The sequence below is a fragment of the Engraulis encrasicolus genome, chromosome 18, assembly GCF_034702125.1.
Source record: "Engraulis encrasicolus isolate BLACKSEA-1 chromosome 18, IST_EnEncr_1.0, whole genome shotgun sequence".
Classification (NCBI taxonomy): domain Eukaryota; kingdom Metazoa; phylum Chordata; class Actinopteri; order Clupeiformes; family Engraulidae; genus Engraulis; species Engraulis encrasicolus.
In genome coordinates this window covers 51,627,538-51,650,037 of record NC_085874.1, presented here as the reverse complement: position 1 = coordinate 51,650,037, position 22,500 = coordinate 51,627,538, and the positions used below count along the sequence as shown (strand labels likewise).

Sequence of the window (22,500 nt, the reverse complement as noted above, 5' to 3'; positions counted from 1 at the left end):
AGTGCCTTTTCAGAAAATAATCTTATTTCATTTTTATTTAATACAAAGCCATCAAAATTGCACATTTTTTCATTTTATTTATGTAATATAACTATTAATATGTATTATCAAGTACATGAATGTAAACCAAACCAACGACAGGGTTCTCTAAAAATATAGAAGTGCAGGTCTTCAGAAATGGAGTTAGGGGGTTTTGCATCTGAACTCTTCATATAGACATCTATGAATGACATCATTTTCGTGTCATTATCTGGTATTATGACGTCATTATGACATCATCTGATTATAATGCCCAAAATCTCGCCATAATGTATTGTCCATCAAAATTTAGGTAATGGACTTAAATTTTAATGATTATATGCTTCAGACCACTTTAATGCTCACAACGCTGTCTGATGCTAATGGAAATAACAAAAAATATGAAAAAGGAACAATGATGAGACTTAGATCAGTGATTTTCGGTCAGACATACCTGTCAGAAGACCGTTGCCATGGCAACGCCAACAATGATAAACATAATCTTTTGGTACTAAACTGTAGCCAACTAAATTTTAGGAAAAGTCACCAAGTTTCGTAGTCATAGCTTAAGTCGTTAAGGAATTATACGACATCAAAGTTGGTGCGGGCACTTTTACACCAACCCCCCCCCCCCCCCCCCCCCAGTCTGGATAGGGTTAAGTAATGCACTATGACTCGCCCATTGCCTCTCTGATAACAATACATTTATAACACCGTGTTTTAACAGGTTAATGCTGAGACTTCTGTTTTAGGTATCACGGACTCTCCTGCCTATCGGAAATGAAAACGTTTTGTCTGTTTATTCTAAAGTCTGTCAGCCGGCCGCTGTCCTGTGCTGGCGTGTGCGTCAGCGTTGATTTTTAACACTGTGCTGTTCTGCTCATCTGGGGTGCGTTTCTCGAAAGGGTAGTTGGTAGACAGTTAGCAACTTGGGTAGTTGCCAATGGGAAATTGCATTGCAAACATACATAGTTAGCAACTGTGGTTTTGAGAAATGCACCCCTGCTCTTGTGTTCCCTCCCATGGCCAGTACAGGGGGAACTCCGATATGAGCTCATCTCATCTCTCCTTTCTTTGCCTTTTGTTTATTTATTCATATAAGAGATAAGACAGTACAGACAGACAGGAAATGAGTGGGGAGAGAGAGAGACGGGGAAGGGTTGGCAAATGACCTGGGCCGGAATCGAACCCGGGTCGCTGGCGCAGTGGTCCAGTGCCCTACCGTTAGGCCACGGTGGACCATTGTTTTATTGTGTGTATCGTATGTGGTGTGTATTGTGTGTATGTGGTGATATTGCTACGGTGGACCATTGTTTTATTGTGTGTATCGTATGTGGTGTGTATTGTGTGTATGTGGTGTGTATTGCCACGGTGGACCATTGTTTTATTGTGTGTATCGTATGTGGTGTGTATTGTGTGTATGTGGTGATATTGCTACGGTGGACCATTGTTTTATTGTGTGTATCGTATGTGGTGTGTATTGTGTGTATGTGGTGTGTATTGCCACGGTGGACCATTGTTTTATTGTGTGTATCGTATGTGGTGTGTATTGTGTGTATGTGGTGTGTATTGCTACGGTGGACCATTGTTGTATTGTGTGTATCGTATGTGGTGTGTATTGTGTGTATGTGGTGTGTATTGCCACGGTGGACCATTGTTTTATTGTGTGTATCGTATGTGGTGTGTATTGTGTGTATGTGGTGTGTATTGCCACGGTGGACCATTGTTTTATTGTGTGTATCGTATGTGGTGTGTATTGTGTGTATGTGGTGTGTATTGCTACGGTGGACCATTGTTTTATTGTGTGTATCGTATGTGGTGTGTATTGTGTGTATGTGGTGATATTGCTACGGTGGACCATTGGAAGAGCTCTTTTCCAAAACGCTATATAAACCATTTTTGACTTTTTGCATTTTAATATTGGAATTGACTGTTAAGATGTCCTATCATCTATGTGTGCATTCTTGCCAGTCAAATATTTTGGGAACATACTTTAAAACCTCTATAAAAATGCATTTTGCAATGCATTTCAATGGAATGCCCGATACAAAAATGTCAATTTCCCAACATTCTATAAAATGGATATATCTCATTTTGGAAAAGAGCTCTTCATTGTTGTGTGTACTGTATGAGGCTAGCCCAACACATTATGTCTACTGTATATAATTCATCATGAAAGTAGCTCAGCACATAACTCAACAGGTTCTTTAAAAGCTGTACAGAGTATTTGTCATAGACGGCTGCTTTAGATATCACTGGCTCCTCTGCCTATCTGAAATGAAAACGTCACGACTGTTTATTTAAAAAGTCTGTCAGAGCAGGCCGCTGTCATGTCATGGTGTTTGACTCAGTGTTTAGTGTTTAGTGTTTAGTTTGTACACTGTGCTCTTGTGTTCCCACCCATGGCCAGTAGAGGGGGAACTCTGCCATGAGCTCCTCTCATCTCTCTTTCTAACCGGATCTGGACACTCGAGTCAGCAGCAGGGCCCCTGGCAGCTTTGGCTGGGCCCAGGACAAAGTCATTTGAAGGGGCCCCCCACCCATTACATTCAATATAATGAGGACCCAATTATGGGCGCCCCCATATCCATGGGCCCGGGACAACGGCCCCCTTTGTCCCCTGCCAGCAGGGTGGTGCCTTAACAAGACTATGAGGAGTGTAGGGAATGACTCCTCAATATCTTCCACTACAATTTAAAAGTCAGTTCACATGACAAACCCACCTATCCTGCTTATCCACAAAGGTTGTGAAACAGTGTGCTTGGTGTTTACAGTAAGTCTAAACTTTCTCAACAGTGACACCAAGTGGCGGGTATAAGTTCTGCTTTTCCCTCGAGTTGGATCCTGTTGCTGCATGAGCTGTAGGTTAGGCTGCTGTGTGACCAGTTGCCATGGGGACAGGATGCAACGTGTATGGCAGGGGTGGAGCATCAGGAAGGCAAAAAAAATCTTGGCTGATACTGGTCACCCCAACTATGAAAATGATCTGGGAAACGGTAAAGAAGCCTGAAATCTCACACTACCAGACTCCAAAGTAGCCTAGTTTCTTCCACCAAGCAGTTAGATTACTGAATTTGTGCTGAAGACAACAAGGCACTTTCTTTGCACCCCCCCCCATCTCTTTTTTACTTTTATTTTTGTATCTTTTTGAGGACACAAAAAAACACAACAATTTTTACTCTTTATAGGCTTCAAACCTATAATAAGACGTAATAAACTAATCTTGAATCTTGAATCTTGAATCTTGAGAACCGTCTTCATTCCAGGGTTCACTTCAAATTCTCCTCCAAGGGCCGTACGGTACTATGAACACAAACCAGGATTTCCGCTGCACTTTATAGGCTATATGGATTTCCCCTGCACTTTATAGGCCTATATGGATTTCCGCTGCACTTTATAGGCTATATATGAACACAAACCAGGATTTCCGCTGCACTTTATAGGCTATATATGAACACAAACCAGGATTTCCGCTGCACTTTATAGGCTATATATGAACACAAACCAGGATTTCCGCTGCACTTTATAGGCCTATATGGATTTCCGCTGCACTTTATAGGCCTATATGGATTTCCGCTGCACTTTACAGGCCACCTGTACAACAGACCCCATCTTCACTAGGTCTCTGAAAATATATTTTTAAAAAACCCTCAATTGTATTGTGAATGTAATTTATATAGTTTCTTAACAAAAAAATGTCACATTTCATGTGAAACTGCATAATATTAGGGGCTGGATAAAACCCAATAGGACACTGGCCCTCGGGACATACAGTAGACTATGTACTGGAAAACTATGTAAATATATACACAACACATTTTTTTGCTGTCTAGCTCTGATTTAAACGGTGTTATTTATTCTATGCACAAATACTACTACCACTATTTAGAATGTCATACTGGGACAATGTAAATATATACACATTACAAATTACTTACTTTATTATTTACTAACATTTCACAATGCAACTATCACTATGTCAGAATTGCACATAGTGATAGTTGCAAATGAAATTGCACAACAATACCTCTTTAAGATATTTTGTCTTATGTTGCCCAGTCTTGCACTTTAACGTAAATGTCTGTATGTGAATTGTATGGTTCTCTAGGTGTACTGTATGTGTACTATCTATGTCTATACTGTCTATGTCTATACTGTCTATGTCTATGCCTAAAGTATGTCTATGTCTGCATGGGGAAGTAAGAAACATCATTTCAATTCTTTGTATGACCAGTGCATGTGAAGAAATTGACAATAAAGTCGACTTGACTTGACTTGACTTGACTTGACTTGATAGACTGATGTATGGGGTGCAAATGAAGTCTCCTGCCAGGCTCTTATCGTCTGATGTTCCTGTTCACTTCTGGTGTCTTTTTACGCACTGCTCTTGACCTCCTACTAAAATGTGTAAATCGTACGTATGTATGTATGTATGTATGTATGTATGTATGTATGTATGTATGTATGTATGTATGTATGTATGTATGTATGTATGTATGTATGTATATGAGTGCCACTGCCATGCCGATGTGTGTGTGTGTGTGTGTGTGTGTGTGTGTGTGTGTGTGTGTGTGTGTGTGTGTGTGTGTGTGTGTGTGTGTGTGTGTGTGTGTGTGTGTGTGTGTGTGTGTGTGTGTGTCTAGTGTGACAATGAGTTCATTCAGATCATCTAAAAGACAGGCCTACGACAAATAGTTGTAAAATAGTGTGTTTAGTGTTTCATTTGTTTTCTTCATCTGTTACATCTGTGTTCTTATATTTCTGTACAGAAACGCTAATTAACCCATTAAGACACAGCGTTATAAATTTGCTGTTACCAGAATGCCAGTGAACAAGACATAGTGCATCACTAAAGGCCCTGTGTACTGTCATAGTGGTGTAGAACTAGTAATGTATTACTAAAGGCCCTGTGTACTGTCATAGTGGTGTAGTACTATGGTAGTAATGTATTACTAAAGGCCCTGTGCACTGTCATAGTGGTGTAGTACTATGGTAGTAATGTATTACTAAAGATCCTGTGCACTGTGATAGTGGTGTAGTACTATGGTAGTAATGTATTACTAAAGGCCCTGTGCACTGTGATAGTACTATGGTAGTAATGTATTACTAAAGGCCCTGTGTACCGTCATAGTGGTGTAGTACTATGGTAGTAATGTTACTAAAGGCCCTGTGCTCTGTCATAGTGGTGTAGGGGTAGTGTATTACTAAAGGCCCCGTGTCATAGTAGTGTAGTCCAGGTGGAACAAGGTGCATTATGGGGCTTCATGTTGTGTTGTCAAGTGTCCCGGACAATGTCATCCAGTTACTATCATTATTATCATTATCATTATTATTATTATTATTATTATTATTATTATTATTATTATTATTATTATTATTATTGTTGTTGTTGTTGTTGTTGTTGTTGTTGTTGTTGTTGTTGTTGTTGTTGTTGTTATTATTATTATTATTATCAACTGTACTGAAAATGATTGACTCAACATGCAATAGTGTTCAATATTGTGTGATGATTTAGACCATTCTACATTCTGTATGGCTGTGTATGTTGTAGATGATTTAGACCATTATACCAGTGTTTCCCAACCAGGGGTACGTGTACCACTAGGGGTACGCGAGCACACCTCAGGGGGTACGCGGAAAAATGTAATAATAGCAAATATATTGAGTGTAGTCACATTGGGATAGAGGAACAGAGCATGTGTGAGGGCGAGGGGGTACTCATCATATGACAAAATGGCTTAGGGGGTACGCAGGACAAAAAAGGTTGGGAAACACTGCATTATACATTCTGTATGGCTGTGTATGTTTTAGTGAAGCATGCCAATGAACCATGTACTGTATTCTGTGCTGGTAAGAACTTCCTGACGTTGTAAGTATGAGGTGTATTGTGGAAAAGAAAGTGTAATAATAATGTGTAATATGTAATAATGTGTAAAATGTGTAATAATTCAAAATAATCCAAATGGCCAATGCTGTACAAATGTTGTTTATTAATACTTTAACCCTCGAGGGGTGGTTTAAATAGAATAACACGATAGACATGGAAATGAAAATGGATGTTAAGTTACTCATCCAAGACAATAACACAGCAGATGATAATTAACCTCTCACAAGAAAAAGAACACACAAGGCATCAATAACCTTCAGTTGGTGGTAGTAATATTTGTCATTGCTTATAAAAATTGGTTGTTGGTTGGTTTAAATACAGCATTGTTAAGTTCTCTCCTCTCTAGGCTTCTCCCCAGGCAGGTAGTTTGGCAGTTTTCACCACTCAGTAGACATCAGTAGCCTGTGTTGACTTGGCTGTTTTCACCACTCAGTAGACATCAGTAGCATGTGTTGACTTGGCTGTTGCAAGCAGAACAAAATGGCAGTCTTTGTTTGTTTGTTTGTTTGTTTATATTTATGCGAGCTGGACGGGGAGGGGGATGGTGACGACCACCCTGTCCTCGCTCACGGTGACGCGACCCTGCGCCCTCTGAGACGCCTCCATCAGGACCTCCACGATCTTGGTCTGGAGCGCGGTGAGGCGCTCGACAACGGACTCGATCCAGGCCTGCAGGTCAGCGTTCAGCTGCTCAACGGAGAAGTCGACCACGACCTCGTCGAATCGGGACTTGACCTGGCCGTAGTACTGCTCGGCCACGTTCATGGCCTCGGCGGCCTTGGCGGAGACGTCGTGGAAGATCTGGGAGTTCAGGAAGTCGGAGTAGACGCTCTTCAGCCAGGCGGCGAAGCCCTCCAGGTCCTGGGAGGTGACGGCGGTGACGAGCTCTCGTGCCTTCTCGGCGCTGATGCGCACGATGTCGGCCATCTTGTCCATGATGCTCTCCAGGGTGATGGTGCTGAGCTGCTCAACCACGGCGATGACCTGAAGCGAAGAGAAGCGAAGGGAAGGAATGAATGAATGAATACATTTATTTAGTCTATTTTGATGTAAAGACATTGGGTAACACTTTATTTTAGGGATACATCTATTAGCACTAAAACATACAATGTTCCTGTATAAGTACCGTAACTTGCAGGGCATGTACAAAGCAAAATCAAACTCAAACACAAATCAGGCTTGTATTCGCAAATGTCTTGTTCATGCACAATAAAGTATTTAATACCAATTTAACCTTAGTAAGGACCTAGTAGGCCTTAGCATTTGCTTAGTACATGTACACGTTAATTGTTACGCTCTTGGTCAGACCAAAATCTGGAAGAGATTTGAAAGTCGATGCTAATCAGACTAGTACCTGTGCCTGCAGTCGGCTGAAGGCCTGAGTCAGGTCGTCCAGGATCTCGCCGCCGTTGACGACGTGGGTGGAGCCGGGCAGGGTGAACTCGACGGAGCGGATGTACTCCACGACGGTCTGGCTGTAGGCGGCGATCATCTCGGGGATCCTGGTCAGAGCGTCTTCGGTGAAGTCTCCGACGAAGGTGCTGATCTCGTTGTAGAGCTGGAAGAGGGACAGGTCCTCCTCGTACCCGGGGAAGGGGATCTTGGTCTGTCTAAGGACGGTGACGGCAGCGTCCAACAGGTTCTGCAGCAGCGTCTCGTACTTCTGAAGCAGCATCATGGCCATCTCGGAGATCTTGGCGTTGTACTCGCTGAAGTCAGCGGCGGCGATCTTGTCGGCAGCGTTGTTGTACACCACCTGAGAGAAGAGCAGAGTAGAGTAGAGTACTTTTATTAATTCATGCCGTACACTACCTTCAAGATTCAACATTCAAGAGTTTATTGCCATTGTCAAAAGAGGCAACGAAATTGGAGTTTGGAGTACAGTACAACACCCAGTCACAGTTTCAAGTTAAGTGCACAAGAGGCAGACGTGACACCAGTTGCATGTCGAAACATTGTTCTGCCGTGAAATAAAACTCAAGAAATGCTTTTGATTGTAAATAATCACCTGTCCCTGCTCCTGGAGGTACTCTGAGGCCCTCTGCAGGTAGACCTGGGCGTTGCTGGCCATCTCGTAGGCGGCGTCGGCCTGCTCGCTCATCATCTCCTTGACGTTGAGGGTGGCGGTGATCTCGGGCACCCGGTCCTTCAGGGCGAGAGCTACCTCACGGGGCACCTCCATGTTCCAGCGGGTCTCGATCTGCAGCTGCTTGGACTCGTCGATGTTCATCTCCACACCCAGGATGTCCACGTCAGCCTCGGGCTCAGACTGGAAATGAAGTGCAAAGATATTGTTAGAACTTGCAGCACTAGCATTAAGAGATACTGACAAACTATGCCAACTTTTAAATATACCAACTTTTGAGTAGCTTGTTAAAATACGTTCATGAGTATGCTGAGTTGTAAAGTAAAGATGAACACATCAAAGGTCTTACTGGGTATCTGCTGATTATGAAATTATTATTATTATTAAAGGTGCACGGTGTAATATTATTCACATAGTAAAGGTGCGCTGTGTAATATTAAAGGTCTTACTGGGTATCTGGCGTAGATCCTGCCGCTCTTCTTCTGCACCTCAGCTCCGAGGAGACCGAGGGTTGGGGAGGAGACGAAGGCGGTCAGGCCCTCGGGAGCGCTAACTGTCGCCTCCTGCTGGAGCTCGAAGGGCATGGCGGGCAGCTTGGCGGCGTTGGAGACCTTAGCGAGGGCGAGGGTGAGGGTTCCGGTGTGGCTGCCCTCGACGGCGGCGTGCTGCAGGGACAGAGCCGTCTGCAGGCCGTTAGCAACGCTGAAGGTGACGCTGCCGGAGGTCTTGGCGTTCAGGTCGATGGAGGGCAGGTCGGAGGCGGACTGGCCACTGGAGGAATGAATGAATGAATGATTAATGATTTTATTTGACATTCTCAGTTCTTATATAAAAAACGAAATACATGCTTAAGTTCCATATAAACCTATACACATATATCATACATTGACTGATCTCTAAGCCATGTTTTCAAAGCATGTTTAAAACCATCTAAGCTATTGATCGTCTTGATTAATTACCTGAAGCGTGCGACGATGTCTTCCTGGTTGAGGAGGTCGGCGTTGCCGTTCAGGGTGAGCATGGCGGTCTTCACGGACAGGATGTAGTTCAGCTCCCCGAAGGTGGGGATCAGCAGCGTCTGCTTCATGCTGGGAAGAGAGACCTGAGGCATGCGCACTGCAACGGGCAGCGTTGGCATGGAGATGGCGCTGAGGTCTGGCACGGTGATGAAGTTGGGGGAGACCTCCACGTTGGCTACGGGGATGGTGAAGCCGGGCAGGCTGATGCTCTTGGGGATCTTCTCCAGAGAGGTGGAGAGCACGTCGGCGGCACTGTCCTTACCCTGCTCCAGGTAGCGGCGCAGGACGTCGGCGTTCACGTTGATGGCGTTGAGCACGGGCTCCATGTCGATCTCCACGGACATCATCTCGGGGTTCTTGGTGTAGGTCCACTTGGACTCCAGGCTGAAGGTCTGCTGGGGGGTGATGAGGAACCTCTCGAGACCGGCGGCGTCCCAGACGGACACGCTCTGCACAGAGGGCGTGCTGATGCCGACGAAGGGCACGGTCATGGCGGGGATCTCGATGGGAACCGTCAGCATGTCGAGTGCGGCTTCGCCGTTGAGGGTGGCGGAGACGTGCATGTCCTTCTCAGCGTTGCCGGCGGACAGGAAGTGAGAGTACTTGTACTGGTTGAAGCGGGCGAGGCCGGTCCAGCTGGCTTTCTGCTCGGCGGGGTTGACGGTGACGGCGACGTCGTTCTGGAGGTCGACCTTGCCGGAGATGTCCATGGGCAGAGAGAGCTTGGCGTTCTCCTTGTTCTTGCAGTCAAAGCGCACCTCCAGGGGGGTGACCTCGAACTCCATGGAGTTGGCGACGACACCCTCGACTCTGCCGATCATCTCGGTGTTGTGGGTGGCGGTCAGCAGGAGCCTGGGCTCCTCCACCTGACCTTCGACCTTCATGTCCAAGACGCTGCTCTTGATGAAGACGGGCGCCTCAGCCTCGGAGTGGGCGGTGACGGTGATGCGAGAGAAGGGTGTTGCCACGGCATCCAGGTTCTGCTTCAGCTTCAGGTTGTCGGTGTTGGTCTCGCCGGTGAAGGTCACCTTGATGTTCTCAAGGTTAAGCTCCATCTCCAGGTTGCTGTTGTGGAAGCCGTCGTCGGCCAGCGTCTCCACGACGGAGTACTTGCCGGTTCCCTCGTTGGACACGGTCACGGTGATGGTTCCAGCCTCCAACTGAGCAACAGCCTTCTGCTTCATGGAAGTCTCGCTGAAGATGTCGGCCACGGGCATGGACACCTGGAATAAAATAAAAATGCATTTTCAGATTATTTCTCCTCAATCAAATCATATATGCGCTTTATGACCATGCTGCTCTGTGTAGCAGATGAGCAGCCTTATCAGAGAATGTTGTGTGGACTAGTGTTCAGCTAGGGGAGTGCGGCGCTGAAAACACTTTACTACCATTTACATTACACTACAACTTACATTTACACTTTACTACCATTTACTGGCCATGTTGATTAGACAATTTTCCAAAAGGTCAAATAAACTATATATATATATATATACAGTATATACCTTGTGGTTGTAGGAGGTCTCCAGAGTGGTGGAGAATCCGTTCTCCATGGCAACGAAGGCCTTGTTGACGAACTCAGCAGCGTAGGGCTCAGTGGTGGCCTTGAGGGTGGTCTCGGCGGAGGCCTGGCCCACGAGGCCGTAGAGGGTTGCGGAGGCCTGGTGGTCCACGGAGGCGGACATGTGGCTCATCTTGACGGACTCCATCAGGGACAGGCGGTCCCTCTTGGGAGCGGCGATGTGGGCGTTGGCGTCAACTTTGTATGCCAGCAGGTCGAAGGAAGACGTCAGCTGGGAGCTGAGGGTGGCGCTGAACTCTGGGGTCTCAGGTGTGGTGGTGGAGTTCTGGAACTCGGCGGTGGCGGCCAGGTTGTGCTCTGGGGAGGTGATCTTGAACTCGCCGTACAGCTTGCCGAAGCAAGGCACGCGGGTCATCTCAACAGCCATGTTCTTGGCCTCAGCGGCATAGCTCTCGAAGTCGACAGACTTGACGTTGTCGAAGAGCCTGGTCAGATACTCCTTGAGGTCCACCAGCATCTGTTCAAAGTCGAAGGCCTGCAGCTCGGCGGCGAGTTTGCTCTGCATCTCCTGGTACTTCTCCAGCAGGGGGGTGTAGTCGATGGACTGCAGGGCCACAACGGCCTCCTGGAAGTTCTCCTTCACTCGGTACTGCTTCATGACCTCCACGGCGGTGTTCATGACCTTCTCCACCATGCTGTCAAAGTTGTACTGAGCCACGACCTCCTCGATCCTGGTGTAGAGCGTCTCCAGCTTCTCGGCGATTTGGTTCTGCGTCACCCAGGTGACGATGGCGTCCCAGATGGATTTCAGGACCCTGGTGACTTCTTCGGTGGGAACGATTCTCAGGACGCGCTGCACGGTCTTCTCTGCGAAATCGCTCAAGTCGCGGACAAACAGCTCGACGTCGAAGGTGTCGATGACTTCCTTCAGCTCTCGTGCTTTCTCCTCGACGGTGGCGCGGATGTGGTACTGCTCGTCGGCCTGCTCCAGCATCGTCATGGCGTTTCCTGAGAGCTTCTGGGCGGTCATGGTTGCCTGCTCCATGAGCTCTGGCAGGTGCTGAACGAGAGGAATCTCCATGAAGTGGCTGTCGCTGTTCTTGTCGTACTTCAGGAAGCCGGAGATGGCAAAGTCCTGGTTGTCCTCGCCCTCCTTGTTGAGGAGATTGGTCGCGGCGGTGCCGGACACTTCCATGCCAATCCTCTCGGCGTTGTTGTAGGCCTTCAGCTCCTGGTGGAGAGTGTGCTCGTTCACCTTGTACTCCATCTTGACGGACACGCTCTGCTCCTCGGGGACGGCCAGGGCGTCCATCTTGTTCTGGAAGCTGGTCTCCACGGAGACGCCGCTGTCCATCTGGTGGGAGGAGGAGGCGCGGCACTCGAGGGCGTGTGTGAGGGAGCGCGGCTCGGCCTTGAGGAGCAGCTTGCTGTACAGCTCTCCGGTCTGCTTTCCGTACAGGTTCAGCTCGCCATCGGAGTTCAGGATGCCGTCGACGGTGATGGTGAAGGGCACCACGTTGGCGCCCAGGGTGCCGGACAGACGCAGGACTGGGGAGTTGAAGCGAGCCTCGCCGTTGTACTTGGCTGCAGTCAGGCCGTCGATCTCCAGCTCGGAGCTGTGGGTCATCTGTGCGCCCAGAACGTTGCCGTTGCTGCTGCACTTGACGGAGGCGACCTTGTTGGCGAAGGCGATCTCGTAGGTGTGTCTCACCTCCTCCTGCCCGTAGGCTCCCTTCAGCAGGCCGGTGGCGGACATCTTGAAGGGCTCTGCGTTGAACTTGGCCTCGCTGAGCAGGTGGGCGCCCAGGACCTTCAGGTCGTTGTTCATGATCACGGCCAGTGCGAACTTCTGCAGGTCGACAGACACGTCGTGCTTGTAGGAGTTGCCGTCGCTGAGGACGTTGTCGGAGACGGAGCTGACCTTCAGGGAGTCGAGGGTGACCTTGAGGGACTGGGTGGTGTCAGTGTGGATCTCGTTGAGAGATGTTGCCATGCTGTTGGAGACCACCAGGCCTTCCTGGTCCAGACGGAAGTTGACCAGGTTGCGGGTGTTGGCGCTGAAGAGGTCGCCCTTGAACAGACCGTTGAGGGTGACCTCGGTGACTGCAGCCTTGCCGTCGATCTTCAGCTCAGCGCTGTTCTCGTGGTAGGTGGCCTTGCCGTTCACGGACAGGGTGGCGCCGGTGGTGTCCACATTAGCCTGGACGGTGTTGTCCATGTTCAGATCCAGCAGCTGCATGTCGGTGGTGCAGCTGGTGGTCAGGCCGTTCCTGTTGAGCAGCAGGGATCCCTTGTGGGCGCCGCGGTGCTCGTCGACGTTCATGGAGGCGTCTGCGTTCAGCTCCAGGCCGTTCTGGTCCAGGGCGGCGGTCACCGCGGCGACGGCGCGGTTGGTCTGGTGTTCTGCCTGGGAGTCGAACCTCACGGTCATCTTCTCCATGGTGGCGGCCATGTCGAACTGGTGGCGCAGGACGCTCTCGTCGGCTCTGGTCATGCAATCGGTCTTCATGGTCACCTGGCCCTCCTTCTGCTCCACGGTCACCTTGGTGGTGTGCTTGACGGTCTCGTGGTTGACGACGAAGGTGTTGTCGAGGAGCGCGTGCTCTGCGTCGGAGGTCAGCTTCATCTTGTTGCGGATCTGAGCGACGGGGAAGGTGAGGCGGAAGGTGGACTCGGCCGTGCCCTCCTTGCTGCTGGGGTTGGCGAAGAAGTTGAACACCAGGCTGGAGGTTCCGGTCATGGAGCCCAGGGTGAGAGTTCCGTCCATGTTGACGTCTCCGTTGAGCTCGGAGCCCAGGGAGGTCTGCACGGTGCACTTCTGGGAGGTCTGCATGCCCAGGGGGCTGAACATCTCAAGCTCGTATTTGCCCTCAGCCTTGACGGTCTCCTGCAGCACGTAGGACTCCTCCATGCTGAAGCGAGACTCCAGGTACTTGTGGTTCAGGGAGGCGCTAGCGGTGCACTTGAGAGTCTCCAGGGGAGCATCAGCAATTCTGGCAGATCCTGTAGGACATGACGTGACAAAAACAGGGAATTAGAGTTTTATTATTATTATTATTATTATTATTATTATTATTATTATTATTAATGAACAAGAATAACAGAGCTGGCCTGCTGTTTCATAACTGACTTGCCGCCTTAATGTCTGACATTAACCCGTTAAGACACGCGTTATAAATTTGCTGTCATAGTGCATTACTTAAGGCCCTGTGTTATGTCAAGGTATTGTAGTACTATTGTAGTTAACTTCTCAATGACTATTACAGCATGCAAGGTATAATTTAATGTGGAAAACCAAACGTTACCCTCGGTGGTGAAGGAGAGGATCTCCACGGGGCCGTCGGCCGTGATCCTGTACTTGGCGACGTACGCCGGGGCGTCCACAGAGTCGTTGCCCGCGGAGACGGCGGCCTCCCAGTTGAAGGCGTTGCTGTTGATTCTGGCGGTGACCTCGGCCATGCCGAACAGGGGCAGCGTCAGGTCGTACTGGGCGGGGACGGTGAACGCGGGGATGGTGAGCTGCTGTGAGGGCAGCACCAGGCCAACCTGGCGCACGCTCAGCTCGGGGGTGGAGAGGGTCTCTGGGATGCTCAGCTCCTCGGAGGACTTGCCGCCCATGGGCAGAGGAATCGTCACGGTGATGGTGTTGTGGTTGAACACGTACTTGATGCCAGCCTCCCTGTCATGGAAGACAACAACAACAATGTTGTAATAAAAAGAGAGATGGGACAGATCTACCTCATTAAAAAAAAAAAACATTAAATAGCATTTAATTTTCAACTTACGTCTGCAGGTAGAGCCTCTCAGGGATGCTGGGGATGACGACTTCTGGCATGTTCTCTCTCAGCTGTGACAGGAAGGGGGCGTCAGCGGACACCTTGTCCATCCAGATCTGGGAGGCCTGTAAACATTTAAACCATTTCATTTATTGACTTGTCTACAACTAGTAATTCAACACTACAGCTTAATTGGGTAGGTAGATGTCATGTTTTAAATGAATGTGTATCTCAATAGCCTTGTTGTAGATGTCATATGTTTCTTTATTACCTCGATGGCCTTGTTGTAGATGTGTCTTATTATTATATTTCTTTATTACCTCGATGGCCTTGTTGTAGATGTGTCTTATTATTATATTTACAGTATATATTTATTACCTCGATGGCCTTGTTGTAGATGTGTCTTATTATATATTTCTTTATTACCTCGATGGCCTTGTTGTAGATGTGTCGGAGCTTCATGTCGGTCTTGACGACTCTCTGGTCCAGGATGTCCTGGCTCAGCTGCTGCAGGAAGTTCTGGACGGCCTCAGTGCTGGGCAGAACCTTCTGGACCTCAGTGTTCATGTCGGACTTCACCAGAACCTCCACGCTGTCGTCTCCTGTTCAGAACACATATAACAGTATTATATTAAAAACAGAGTTTTAAACTCACGGGAGGTTTTATATTATATTATTTAACAGTGGACCAGTGAGTGTGTGTGTGCAGTAAACCTGGGGCCTATACTAATAGTGCTTTCATGTGGTATTCTGAAGTACATATTATCTAGTTGCTAAGTGGTATTTACAAGTGCGTTCATGTGCTTTTTTGATGCTGTTTACAAATTAAAAATGGCGGACCAGAGTGAGACTCGCCAGTTTTTAAAATAAAACAATTATAGACTGTTGTTCATCAGCTACAGCAAGCAAATGAATTAGGAAGTCAAAAGGTAAACATGCTGAATATTTTCTGACACTGTCATTTACCATGACTGTCTGAACATACTGATGCCGGTTTTTGAGTATTTCAACTTAGCGGTTGCCATGGTGAGAGTAGAGCCAGCTGTTCTGTGCGTCATCATCTCGTAAACTCGTTTATCAAAATTTTCTCCGAGTTGTCCAGTGGTAAATACCAGAAGCGGTGACGTTCATGTGTGCTTCGAATGTCGGCATTTGGTATTTACGATAATTACGAGACCACATGAATGCACAATAAGAAGCTGGTTCAGGAGTAAACCAGCTTAAGTTAAGAGGTAAATCATCTAATAGAAGAGCCTGGTTCAGGAGTAAACCAGGTTAAGTTAAGAGGTAAATCATCTAATAGAAGAGCCTGGTTCAGGAGTAAACCAGGTTAAGTTAAGAGGTAAATCATCTAATAGAAGAGCCTGGTTCGGGAGTAAACCAGGTTAAGTTAAGAGGTAAATCATCTAATAGAAGAGCTTGGAGTGAGGACCGTTTTACTCCTTACCCCTCTGCACTAACCCAAAACGTCATAGGACTTGACGTTGACGATGTGATGTCCTTACCGTAGATGAGGGTGACCTTCTGGGCAGAGTTGGTCTCGGGGAGCTTGATGTCGCTCTCGACCTCCAGGGTGAGCTGGGCGTCGTTCCTCATGGTGGCGGTGAAGGTGGCGTCAGTGCTCAGGGAGGGCACCTGCACCTGCAGCTGGACGAGGCCTTCAGTCATGGCATCCATCCTGGAAAACATCATTACATTACATTACATTACATTACATTGCATTACATTGCACAAGGCTTTAAGTCATGGCCTCCATCCTGGAAAACATTACATTACATTGCATTACATTGCACAAGGCTTTAAGTCATGGCCTCCATCCTGGAAACAAACCAGAAACTGGCGTTTTAGCTCGCACGCACAAAAAAAGAATAACTAGACTTTCTATCTGTCTGTGTGTTTTCAACTAAGCTTGTTTCACCTCCAATTGAGCTTGTTTCACCTATAATGTATGTAAGTTCTCTAGTACTGCAAGCACTACTGATGATTCCAATACGACATTTCATCTGTGGGTGTGGTGGCTGCTTACTTGGCGCGGGCGATAAGGGACATCTTGGGGACGGTGTGGTCGCTGATGTCGATGGTGATCTGCTTGCCGCGGGAGCTGCTGTCGGTCATGCCAACCTTGATGCCGGCCTCCACGTCGTAGTCGGGCACCTGGATGGCGCCGGTCAGGATGTTCCTGTTGCGGTTGTACTTCAGGGAAGCGGTGGCCTCCACGGGCTCAGCACCTAACAGGCGGGCAGGAAGGAGGGCTTGAGTTTTTGTGATTTGCTTTTATTTTTGTATTTATTTAGCCCTTTGGTGACCTTGTTTCGAGTGTATATGTGTTATGTATTTTCGACCCCAGTAGGGGAGTATACCAAAATATTAAAATTGAATTGCCCAGAAGTAGACACATCATAAGCAAGAATCGTGTATTAATATGTGTCATATGTCGCATATCTATCTTGTTATATCATGGCATGTACAGTCCAATGGGTCAGGCAAGTGCTCTGGTCAAAAGGTAAAAGCATCCTACCTTCAGCCTTCAGAGCAACCTTGATGGAGTCGACCTTCTGGCGACCTTCCTTGCCCTCAGACAGGAGGTCATAGGTCACGGTGGCAGTGTACTCAGACACATCTCCAGTGGGCTGGACATCAATAGCAAACCTAGTGGAGTAGAGGGGGACCAAGTTAACAACCCTGTTGCACACCTGTTGCACAACTAATGAATTCATTTGATTTGAATGGAATTTATTTGAAATGTATTTATTTGTCATTTTTAACTGTGTGTAGTACTGAATACTTGCTCTATTTTTTACCAACTCTGCTGGTAAATGGAAGTGAGCTGAATTAAAATGAAGCTGTGTGTGTGTGTGTGTGTGTGTGTGTGTGTGTGTGTGTGTGTGTGTGTGTGTGTGTGTGTGTGTGTGTGTGTGTGTGTGTGTGTCAGCAGTGTGTCGTGCTGCCTTCACTTCACGTACTTGGTCTCTCCGTTGAGGGGGAAGTAAGGAGCATCCTCAGAGGCGGCCATGTTGTAGCGAGCGGTGGTGCAGTACTGCATTCCCTTGAAGAGGGCGGCGCACTCGTGCACGTTGGTCCTGCCCTCGGCAACGGAGGGGATGAGATGAGCCTGGCCAGCGCTCACAGACAGCAGCCTGTTGCTGTATTCACAGGAAGGAGAAAGGAAACAAGACGGGAGCGAGTGTGAGTATGAAAAATAGGCAATGTCGTCAGGATGTTGTGCCACTGCCTTTTTTCTAGCCTAGCAATAGCAGTGACATAAGTAAAAAATGGTGGGTACATCGTTTTGCAATGAAACTCTTCACTTCTTCTACCTCTGGTTTGAACATACCTGACGTCATCAGGATATTGTGCCACTGCTTTTTTATAGGCTAGCAATAACAGTGGCATAAGTCAAAAATGGTGGATACGTCGTTTTGCAACTTCTACCTCCTGTTTGAACATACCTGACGCGGAAGAGCTGGGTGGGTCCCTCGGGGGCGGGCATGCTCAGTCTGATCTGGTTGTTGGCGATCTGGAGCCTGGCGCGCAGGCTGCTCTCGTGGTACACGTTGCTGTGCATCTCCAGGCCCGCGTCCACGAACTGGGGGATGTGGACGCCCATCTTGGTCACGAACTCAACGCCCACAGAGGGCATGAAGGACACCTCCTGCTGCAAAGGAAAAACATCCGCAAGAGGAAACGTTATGGAAGGCAATGGAACGTTGTGTGTAAAACAAGGAACAAGAACCATAATAACTGGTTTACTAGGAGATGATGTAATTACCATACGAAAGTTAACTATTGTATGGTAATTATTACAAAATCTTAATTTACTTCTTTTTTATTCGCTTATTTTTTCCCATCACTCACAGGGTGAGGAAAATAATGTGTGTGATGACTCAGAGAGCAATTGCCAAATGTAACTAGCAAGTTCGACACAATAAAGTATTAAAGATCCTTATGTACAGTACGTACCACAGCGTCTCTCATTCCGAAGTTGCTGAGCGCTCCCTTCATCCTGGGCACCAGGGTTCCGGAGAGGGCGGCCTTGAGGGGGAATCCGGATGCGGTCGGCAGGGAGAACTCGTTATCCAGGAACATGTAGTAGCCAGTCATGCTGTTACCCATGCCAGTGGCAACCTGCTTCAGGAACTAAAGCACAACAATGGAAGACGTTACATTATATTACATTACATGACACTACATTACATTATATTAAATTACACTACATTACATTACATTACATTACACTACATTACATCACACTACATTACACTACACTACATTACATTACATTACATTACATTACATCACACTACATTACACTACACTACATTACATTACATTACACTTAGCTGGCGCTTTTATAAAATGCTTTAACATACAAGCATTTCATACTTTGTTTGGTGATGGGTATTGGATGGACAATGGTAATTGTAATATACATATTGTACACATTGGAACATGCAATATGCCAATGGCAGTGTAATGACTATCTGGTGGTATTGCAATGTGATGGATATCGTGCCATTGAGTATGATGATCAGATGATATTGTCACGTATACTCACGTCCTTGGGCAGGAGGTAGGAGAGGATCTCCCCGTACATGGCGGCGAGGTAGCTGAGGTCCTCCAGCTCGTTGGCCTTGATGTATCCGAGCTCGGTGCCCATGATCCTGAGGTAGGCCATGGCCTCGGGGGCCTCCTGCGCCCGCAGGTTCTTCGCCAGCTTGTTGAAGTTACGCACAATCTCCCTCACGAAGTTCTCGGGAACCTGCAACCGGTGAAATCGCATGCAATGATTAGAAGTTCGAGTTTGTTTTATAGTCCTATGTGTATGTCGCTCTATAGTGCTCTTACACCTTTGTATCTTTGAGTGTTAAGAAAAGCGCTATAAAAAAAAACTCATGTATTATTAGTAGTCTTTTTATGTATTATTGTTATTTACACCCAGGCTTCCAGTTTTGCTCTTTCCATTGGTATGTGCAGTAGATTGTTTCAAAGGATATCTAACTCCATGTATCGTGCCAATAGATCTCTACTTTAGCGTGTGAGGTGTCTGCCTCCCTCTCTCACCTGCTTGTCGGTCTTCATGGACATCCCCCAGCCCTCCAGGACCTCGACCATCTTCTCGGGCATCTTGTCTCCGGTCCAGTACATGGCCTTGGCCAAGGTGTCGGGGAAGAAGCCGTTCTTGCCGAACAGGGCGTCGATGGCGGGTTCGAATCCCTTGCCCTCCATTCCAAACTAGAGGAAGAGTCATAAATGGAAGTTGGATGAGGAATATTCAGAAACCCAAAAGTAGGATGTACAACTGAACAGTGTCAAAGTTTGACAACACAGAAACTGTATGTAGATGCCAAGCCACTATAGGTACCTCAAAGATGTCAAACTACTGTATATCTAGATGCTACTAAAGGTTTATAATTCTGTACCTCAAAGATGTCGAACTATATTGTATACAGTATATGTACCTCAAAGATGTCGAACTATATTGTAAACAGTATATGTATCTCAAAGATGTCAAACTATATTGTATACAGTATATGTACCTCAAAGATGTCGAACTTGCTTCCGAAGGCCTTGAGGGTGGTCTCCAGCATGACCTCGCGGGGCAGCTGGCTGCTGGGGTCAAAGATGATGTTGCCCTGCACGACAGGGGTCGCGTCCTTGGCAACGGCGGCATCCATACGGTAGTTGTGAGAGGCCTGAAGATCTCCGGGGGTGATCTCGATCTCAGACAGGGCCTGGGCGATCTCCTCTCCCAGCCTACGCACACGGAAAACAACATGTGGTGTCAATATGTAGAGTAGAGTAGTAGTAGAGTAGAGTAGTAGTAGAGTAGTAGTAGAGTAGTAGTAGAGTAGAGGAGAGTAGTAGTAGAGTAGAGTAGGGTAGTAGTAGAGTAGAGGAGACTAGAGTAGAATAGAGTACAGTAGAGTAACTTTATGAATCCCCAAAGGTATGTAATGTAATGTGACTTGACGTACTTGTGTGTGGCGGGGTCGTGACTTACTTGTGTGTGGCGGGGTCGTGACTTACTTGTGTGTGGCGGGGTCGTGACTTACTTGTGTGTGGCGGGGTCGTGACTTACTTGTGTGTGGCGGGGTCTTGACGTACTTGTGTGTGGCGGGGTCGTGACTTACTTGTGTGTGGCGGGGTCGTGACGTACTTGTGTGTGGCGGGGTCGTGACATACTTGTGTGTGGCGGGGTCGTGACTTACTTGTGTGTGGCGGGGTCGTGACTTACTTGTGTGTGGCGGGGTCGTGACTTACTTGTGTGTGGCGGGGTCGTTGGAGTTGATGATGTTGTTGACGTGGGAGGCCACGAAGGCCTTGACCTGGGGGTTCTGGTCCTGACCCAGAATCTTGCGGAGCATCTCGTAGTCGCTGGGCTCGGGGTTCCTCATCAGAACCAGGTAGGCGGCCAGACGCTTCTGGACCGCGCCCTTACCGTACTGGGCAACACGCTGGATGTTGGAGCGCACCTGGCAACCACAGAGGGAAGAGGACATGATTAGCATCATGCTAGTGGCAACCGCAGAGGGAAGAGGACATGATTAGCATCATGCTAGTGGCAACCGCAGAGGGAAGAGAACATTAGCATCATGCTAGTGGCAACCACAGAGGGAAGAGAGAAGAGGACATGATTAGCATCATGCTAGTGGCAACCGCAGAGGGAAGAGGACATGATTAGCATCATGCTAGTGGCAACCGCAGAGAGAAGAGGACATGATTAGCATCATGCTAGTGGCAACCGCAGAGGGAAGAGGACATAATTAGCATCATGCTAGTGGCAACCACAGAGGGAAGAGGACATGATTAGCATCATGCTAGTGGCAACCACAGAGAGAAGAGGACATTAGCATCATGCTAGTGGCAACCACAGAGGGAAGAGAACATTAGCATCATGCTAGTGGCAACCACAGAGGGAAGAGGACATTAGCATCATGCTAGTGGCAACCGCAGAGGGAAGAGGACATGATTAGCATCATGCTAGTGGCAACCGCAGAGGGAAGAGGACATAATTAGCATCATGCTAGTGGCAACCGCAGAGAGAAGAGGACATGATTAGCATCATGCTAGTGGTATACAATTTTTATTATGAATGTATCATTTTACAATTCTTTTGATTGACAGTCAAACTCAACCGTCGTCCTATCAGCGCTTGTTCTTAGCGTTGCTAAAGTACGAATGCAGACATTTAGGGTGGAATAATCCTACAGATCATTGAATGGAATACAACAGAAGCTAACTGTCCATGTAGTACATACAGTATGTCAGTGGTTTCTTTACCTCGTCAGTAATGTAGAGTGTGTGTGTGTGTGTGTGTAGTGTGTGTAGTGTGTGTGTGTGTAGTGTGTGTGTGAGTGTGTGTGTGTGTGTAGTGTGTATAGGTGAGTGGTTTTCTTTACCTCGTCGGAGATGGTCATGCGTCTGAAGGCGTTGATGGCTGCCATCTGGACGGAGAGGGTGGTGGCGGGCTGCCTCATGCACTTGACCAGCGTGCCCTTCACACCGGCGCCAGCGGCCTCCATGGCCTCACCCATGTTGCCAATCACCTGTTGCCATGGAGACAGTTACAGGACAGTTACAGCCAGGAGACATCACAAATGTGTGTGTGTAGTGTGTGTGCCTACCCTGAGGGTGAGCAGTGTCAGCTCATTGTAGTGTGTGTGTGTGTGTGTGAGAGTGTGTGTGTGTGTGTGTGTGTGTGTGTGTGTGTGTGTGTGTGTGTGTGTGTACCTACCCTGAGGGTGAGCAGTGTCAGCTCCTTGTCTCCAGCGCAGTCGCCCCCCAGGATGGAGGACACGTACTCGTACACGGCGGCGATCTCGGGGGTCACCTTGCCCTCGGCCTGGTACACCCTGACGAGACACAACACCAGTTACACACAGGCAAGGCATAGTCATCAGACTCTCATTGCACCTTGATTAAGTGTTGGGTTAAGACTGGCTCAATGACAAGGACGTTTGAATGCTAGAACTCTTGAGAACTCTTTAACTCAGTGAGAAATCTTGTGTGCACCATGAGCCATATTTTGCATGTACGTATTCTTGTTCTGACAACTAAAAAGTATAGGTATTGCATTACATTTAGCAATAGAATAATATAAATAATATAAATAATAAATAAAATAAATGACATAATAAAGGTGGCGCTACTTACTTCCTGACCATGTTGCTCAGGGCGAACATGATTGGTCG

The 22,500-nt window shown here is 47.6% G+C and overlaps 1 protein-coding gene across 1 annotated transcript in view; it reads right to left on the bottom strand.

Moving 5' to 3' along the window:
• Window positions 1-5,983: 5,983 nt before the first annotated feature.
• The window catches only part of LOC134469508 (apolipoprotein B-100-like), a 17,361-nt gene continuing 844 nt past the window's right edge, over window positions 5,984-22,500 (bottom strand). The window contains exons 2-23 of the mRNA XM_063223812.1: window positions 22,463-22,500; window positions 22,044-22,161; window positions 21,709-21,855; window positions 20,570-20,781; window positions 19,846-20,062; window positions 19,370-19,540; window positions 18,864-19,067; window positions 18,269-18,445; window positions 17,758-17,963; window positions 17,272-17,451; window positions 16,827-16,957; window positions 16,335-16,536; window positions 15,814-15,986; window positions 14,735-14,910; window positions 14,318-14,433; window positions 13,838-14,211; window positions 10,516-13,535; window positions 8,951-10,233; window positions 8,441-8,762; window positions 7,914-8,174; window positions 7,260-7,661; window positions 5,984-6,889 (exon numbers count right to left, since the gene is read on the bottom strand). The exon at window positions 22,463-22,500 is cut by the window's right edge and continues 118 nt beyond it. Coding sequence (XP_063079882.1) covers window positions 6,422-6,889; window positions 7,260-7,661; window positions 7,914-8,174; window positions 8,441-8,762; window positions 8,951-10,233; window positions 10,516-13,535; window positions 13,838-14,211; window positions 14,318-14,433; window positions 14,735-14,910; window positions 15,814-15,986; window positions 16,335-16,536; window positions 16,827-16,957; window positions 17,272-17,451; window positions 17,758-17,963; window positions 18,269-18,445; window positions 18,864-19,067; window positions 19,370-19,540; window positions 19,846-20,062; window positions 20,570-20,781; window positions 21,709-21,855; window positions 22,044-22,161; window positions 22,463-22,500 — 8,598 coding nt within the window. The 3' untranslated portion in view covers window positions 5,984-6,421. The remainder of the gene's footprint in view (window positions 6,890-7,259; window positions 7,662-7,913; window positions 8,175-8,440; window positions 8,763-8,950; window positions 10,234-10,515; window positions 13,536-13,837; window positions 14,212-14,317; window positions 14,434-14,734; window positions 14,911-15,813; window positions 15,987-16,334; window positions 16,537-16,826; window positions 16,958-17,271; window positions 17,452-17,757; window positions 17,964-18,268; window positions 18,446-18,863; window positions 19,068-19,369; window positions 19,541-19,845; window positions 20,063-20,569; window positions 20,782-21,708; window positions 21,856-22,043; window positions 22,162-22,462) is intronic.